This window comes from Sabethes cyaneus, chromosome 2 (assembly GCF_943734655.1).
Source record: "Sabethes cyaneus chromosome 2, idSabCyanKW18_F2, whole genome shotgun sequence".
In the NCBI taxonomy this organism is placed as follows: Eukaryota; Metazoa; Arthropoda; class Insecta; order Diptera; family Culicidae; genus Sabethes; species Sabethes cyaneus.
The window spans coordinates 49,933,256-49,939,255 of NC_071354.1; the positions used below are offsets into that span (position 1 = coordinate 49,933,256).

A 6,000-nucleotide genomic window follows, 5' to 3' on the forward strand; every position below is an offset into this window, starting at 1 on the left:
GCCGAACGTGCGAAATTTCCAAAGATAAAGTTCAGCAGAAAGTGCTGGTCAAAATTCGATAAACAAACTATTTGGTCTTTTATTACTTTGGGGTCTATTCTGCAAGGTGAGTGACGTGACACGGAAAATATTAATTTTAACCGAGTTGAATCGAATGACGCGAGAATTTCGAGACGAACTTTTTAAAGGGCATGCGATTCAGTTTTATACAACTAGGGTATGTTCCTACACCCAGATAACACAAAATCGTAATAGAAAGTTCACATTAAATCGTTTTCATGTCAATTTCACATTGGAATTGTATAATGATTAGAGTATGTCAAATCTAAGTGAACAATAAGTTGTTTTGCAGTCGTGCGTGCCTTCATATACAATTCATGACTGTGAATTATAAAGCAGGATAGGCGATTGCAATATTTGATTATATCTTAATCATATATTCAGGAGTATTTAGTTGCGTGTTATAAAAACTACGCAAAATAGAATTACAAATAATTGACAAAGCTTTCGCACGTATATCGCCTCCACTTTGGTACATATATGTTCTTATATGGCGTGAAATATAATTTTTTCGTTCAGATATGAGTTGTTCAGTTGCAATCGAGATATACAAACCAAATGGTTTACTGGACATCGTCGTAATTGCCTATTCCCGTCCTATCCAACACAAATTATTAAAAAATATCAGCATTTTTATGACACACAATGCAAAACTAGTTATTCCCTAATATTTTAGTTAGTTGTCTAACATACGCGATCAATCAAAGTAAGCTGAGATCTATTTAAATGCTTTTTACCATTAAAGAAGTCCTACCAGCCAAATTTCCTACGTTTTTGTGTGCGACGAAGAAGACAATGTCGACTAATCGTTTTAATTTTCGTCATTCATAAATGAAAATAACTCATGATTGTCGTTATCCTACAGCCAGGAAAACTTGCCTGACCTGCAGAAATTTTGTAGAATAACATTTGTCATGTCGTCATGTGTAGACAAATACATCCGCGTTAGCTTCGTAAACATTGTTGTGCTTTTTAGTTCGGACGATGAAAAATTTTGATGGACGGATTTTAAAACGGTACGACGAATTTTAGAAATAAAGTCATTTGCGTAATTTCAATAATATGCTTTATTAGTCGCTTTTCAATTATTTCAAAGTTCACGGATCGGAAGGTAAGTGTGTTTTAGTCAACTCAGCACAAAAACTTTTGGAGTATTCATTAAATCCATTCAACGAATGATGAAAATTAGAATGGCTTTACTTATTACGACGGGAATTAGAAAAAAACCCTACTTTAAATTTAGCGGACTTTAGATCTTTCACCTAGCGAATCGTTGTTGGAGTTAAAATATTTATCTACCTAATCCAATTCCATATACGACATTTGATTACGCGCGCGTGGTTTTACTGGTTTGTACGCCATGCGGTCCTCGGGCCAGTAGGTACGATGCAGATGAATCGAAATAAACTACGGCTGCGAATGGAATGTCTTTAAAAATTTGCATTTGAATTTTTCATGAGTTCCAGGTGGGTCGAAATGTGTTTTTCTTCGGGGACAAGACCAACCTAACTGGCGTGAAACTTAAGTATATAAGTATGGAATGTGTAAGAAAGATTTTGACTTAATCAGCGAAGATACCTATATGAAAAAAAAACATACCTGTAAACGAACAAAATAGTACGGAATTCAGGCAGTATGATAGAATTTACCCGTCTATCTCATTGTCTCTTACTCTGCCTACTTTGAATGTAATGCTTAAGGTAAGGCTCTTCACCAAACGAACGAGAGAGTATAATAGTTTCGAATTTCTATTGGAAATAGGTAAAACAGAGGTTATCTCCCTGGGTCTCCCGAACACCATTTAGACAAAACGATTATGGAAGAATTAATATTTTACCTACTTATAAATAAGATTTCTAAAGATAAAGTAAATTTAAACCTAGTTGTTTCAATTCAAGTTGGTTGGTCGTTCCGTATAGTGGTCGAAAGTCGTTTCCAGCGAGGTCGCGAGAGTCGAGTTTTCCAAGCAATAGTCGAGATGTCGAGTCTTCGGAGCCAACGTGGCCTTTGAAACGTCGTTAAGCTTGGAAGCTAAGGATCAACTAGAAGGTATAATAGACGCCACTCAAGGAAAATCTAATTTAAAGTCGATTCGGGCCTCTACCTGGCTCACTAATTTGCTAAACCACCGATACTTACTCCTTTCTTGGTTGAAGAAGAGGGAAATGATCATGAGTGGTGGTTAATGTGTAGGTAAGCTGAAATTTAAACCTTTCGGAAGGGTCGACTTCCACCTTATCTCTAAACAATCGTGAGTCATACCATATACCAACGTTTCGAAAGCCATATCAAGTCGTCAATTTCTGTAAAAATGTTTTTTTTGCAGTGCATGTCACAGCTTGACTCTCCGTTATTGGCCAAGAAATTGACAGAGCTATCTGCATATTCAAACAATGACTGATACTGATACTTTTATCAGCATCGTAGTGCATAGTTAAGCGCAATTGAAAAAGAGTAGCCCATACACTTCACAGCTCTGTGTGTCTCACAGCTCCGTTCAGTTCTAAATTCATTCTGCTCGGTTCGCAGTTCGCAATCGATCGAAATGTCAACATTTACGCACTCGGCTGTATGGTGCTTCATGGTAGTGTTGTTAATCCTGCAAGTGAAACCTAGCACTCAAAGACTACCTTTAGTAATTAATACTTGGGCATTCACGAATGCTACACTCCGAGGTAATTGATCATTTATTAATTATTATTGCATATATTATTACACACGAACTATCATCGTTTCACAGCACATCAATCGCTGACGGTGGGAGAATTTGCTGCCATCGATGCGCTAGTAGAAGGATGCAGTGTTTGTGAGCGCGAACAATGCGATGGGACGGTCGGCTATGGCGGGAGTCCAGATGAAAACGGCGAGACCACACTGGATGCAATGATAATGGATGGAACAACCATGAATGTAGGTGCGGTGGCTGCCCTGAGGGAAGTAAAACATGCCATTGCAGTGGCTCGACATGTACTGGAGAACACGAAGCACACACTGCTGGTCGGAGACCAGGCCACCGAGTTCGCGGTTATGATGGGATTTCAAAGGGAATCGCTTCAGACCGAGCGCTCTAAGGGCATGTGGCAGGATTGGAAAAATAATCACTGTCAGCCAAATTTTTGGACGGTAACTAAATCGCTCCTTCAAAGTCATTGTCATTTAGCACAAGTCATGAATGAATTCTTTACAGAACGTTATTCCATCGCCTTCGATGTCCTGTGGACCATACGAGCCGATTTCAGTAAATTCGATCGATCAACACTTTCTTTCGGCCCCGTCAAACGAAGCGGATAGGGCACATCAGTATGGTCGCTACAATCACGATACCATCGGTATGATAGTGATTGATAGCGACAGTCACGTCGTTGCCGGAACGTCAACGAACGGAGCTCGAAATAAAATACCCGGCCGTGTGGGAGACTCACCGATCGCTGGCTCCGGAGCGTACGCAGATTCATCGGTTGGTGCTGCAGCAGCTACCGGCGATGGGGACGTGATGATGCGCTTTCTGCCATCATTGCTGGCAGTGGAAGGATTACGTCAGGGTTTGACGCCGGCACAAGCTGGCGAAGCAGCTTTGGCCCGGATTTCCAAGCACTATCCCGACTTCATGGGTGGCATTGTGGTCGCTAGCAGGGATGGCAAATACGGGGCCGCCTGTCGTGGAATACCGGAGTTTCCGTTTTCAGTCGCGGAAGGTGTGTCACCAGAAGCAGGCGTGTCCGTTAAAACTGTGCTGTGTGGAAAGTAGGCTTACAGTTAGATTACGAAAGTGTATCTAAATAGGTCAGTCATTCCGTCGAATAAAAAATCATATAATTCTGCAAGGTCACATATTTTCGGAAAAAATGACAATTGATATTTTTCTGTCCATGTAGTATCTGGATGGCCCCTTAAGATATTCTTAATCGTTGGCTGTTTTTTTTTGTTAAATTTAACTTGGTCCGGTCTGACACCGACCATTCAGTCTTTGTATAGTAGGCTATGGCCGGGATAGGATGTCACTTTAGGGTTTTCACTCACGTGTTCCACACACAAAAGTTCAACTTAACATTTATTTTTGTTAAAAATTATTAGGAACAGTTGCTCGTTCTTACTGTTTTCTGGCGATTTTTTTTCGAATCAAACAAGATTTTTCGAGACGAATACTGTTTTTTCAATTTCCCAGATGGTATTTCTGTGAAAAGCCGAAGACAATCAATTACAAAGTAAATAACGAATTTCCACGATTTCCACGTAACAGGAACTGAAGAGACGAGAAACTTCTAATAATGGTAAGATATTTTCAACTTTTAATTAGCTATTAATCATAAGTATGATCTTATCTCTGGCAAAAAAAAACGCCACAAAGATAAATGATAATGATTCAGAACACAGAGATCGATAACCCGCTCTGAAAGGCTAAAGCTCACTCAATGGGGATTACATTGCGTTTGGGTTCCAGCCGCTCGCCAACAACTGTTTAAATCATTCAATTATTTTTACATACTGCCTTGCAACTTTTATGTTTTTTGTTGTCCAGAAACATGTTGCCAACGTCTTTAGAACAACGCAAAGCAAAGCCTTGGTGTTACATTTCGCATTCGGAACTTGACCTTCTGTTTTTATTGGACAGCCAATTGCTAGTGCGCTATGATCCTGTTAAGTCTTGCAGCCTCTCCCAGTCAAGATTCGAACCCTGGCGTGCCCAGGCTGGGACACACTAGGGCAATTGCCCCAACTTCTCTGTACAATTTAGACGACCTAGTGTGATAATTGGTTTACGCTCAAATAGAGATTGAGAGCTGTCGACTCTCACCTTCGCTAAGTCTAGATATCTACAGCCGTGAGCTTAAACCATTATTAGACATTACGCTCCTTTATCGACAGACTTCGCCAGCCGGCGGTTTAGAGGACAGGAAAATTACGGGGCAAGTGTAACCGCCTAGCCGAGATTCGAACATGCGACGGCTGGCTTGTTAGACCAGCATCGTACATCGAAGCTAACTGGGCGGTTCGCTAAGTCTATATGCTTGGCCTAATACCGTGGTCCCCCGTTCGTTTGACCATTTTTAATCTGAACACTTTTTAATTTGAACCCCGTTGGTTTGCACGACGTGCAAATTAAAAATGGTTCAAATGTCATTCTCAACATGACATCATTTGTTCGATTCGTTTGTACTGACCTAGCGTGCTTAATCGGTTTCACATTTCGTTTTCCTAACGATTAAGAGAGAAATCCGATCGGAAAATGCAATATTCGCACTTGCAACTGCCAACTAAAACAAACCACCAAAACAATAACAAAGATTAGGGCGGCCAGTTCACACAGGTTTCAGCATATTTCGGGTTACCAGTTGTTCAAATTAAAAAGTAACCCCGTTAGTTTGCATGAGGAATCGTTCAAACGAACGGGGGTCCACTGTAGTAAGAATTTTTCAGTTAACCTAAATCTACATTTTTCGCATTACTCTTCCCCAAGTGTAAAATTTAATGTAAAAAAAACAATTTCTGCAACCCAGAAGTTCGAAGTTTATAATTTAACCGGCTCCAATTCAAATACAATTTCAAGTGCAATTTAAATCTAATATACATCTAACTTTAATTCCTACTTTCAGTTCAATTTAACTCTAATTTCAACTTTGGTTTTAAGTCCAATTTCAAGAATAATTTAAAGTCTGATTTCGAATCCAATTTCAAGTTCACTTGAAAACTAGTTCATTTCCATGAATCCAATTTTAAGTTAATTGACGGTGGAAAATTCGGTACTGACAAAAGTCGGTAAATTATGTTCAATCACAGGGAAATTTTTTTGAAATATTGTTTTCCTGTTTGTCAATTTCTAATCTTTTAATGATAAAATTTGCGTAATAACAAGAGAGAAGAGGAAACACGTCGCCAAAACAACAAAGAGACTGCAAAAAGATGAAGTCAGGGCTCAGGAAAAGGGTGATAAACGGGATA

General features: G+C 39.6%; 1 protein-coding gene across 1 annotated transcript; it reads left to right on the forward strand.

Moving 5' to 3' along the window:
* Positions 1-2,518: 2,518 nt before the first annotated feature.
* LOC128734948 (N(4)-(Beta-N-acetylglucosaminyl)-L-asparaginase) lies at positions 2,519-3,908 on the forward strand. Its single transcript, XM_053829365.1, has 3 exons — positions 2,519-2,735; positions 2,801-3,183; positions 3,248-3,908. Exons 1-3 carry the CDS (start codon positions 2,606-2,608, stop codon positions 3,806-3,808), a joined length of 1,074 nt encoding a protein of 357 aa, XP_053685340.1. The 5' UTR covers positions 2,519-2,605; the 3' UTR covers positions 3,809-3,908.
* Positions 3,909-6,000: the final 2,092 nt, after the last annotated feature.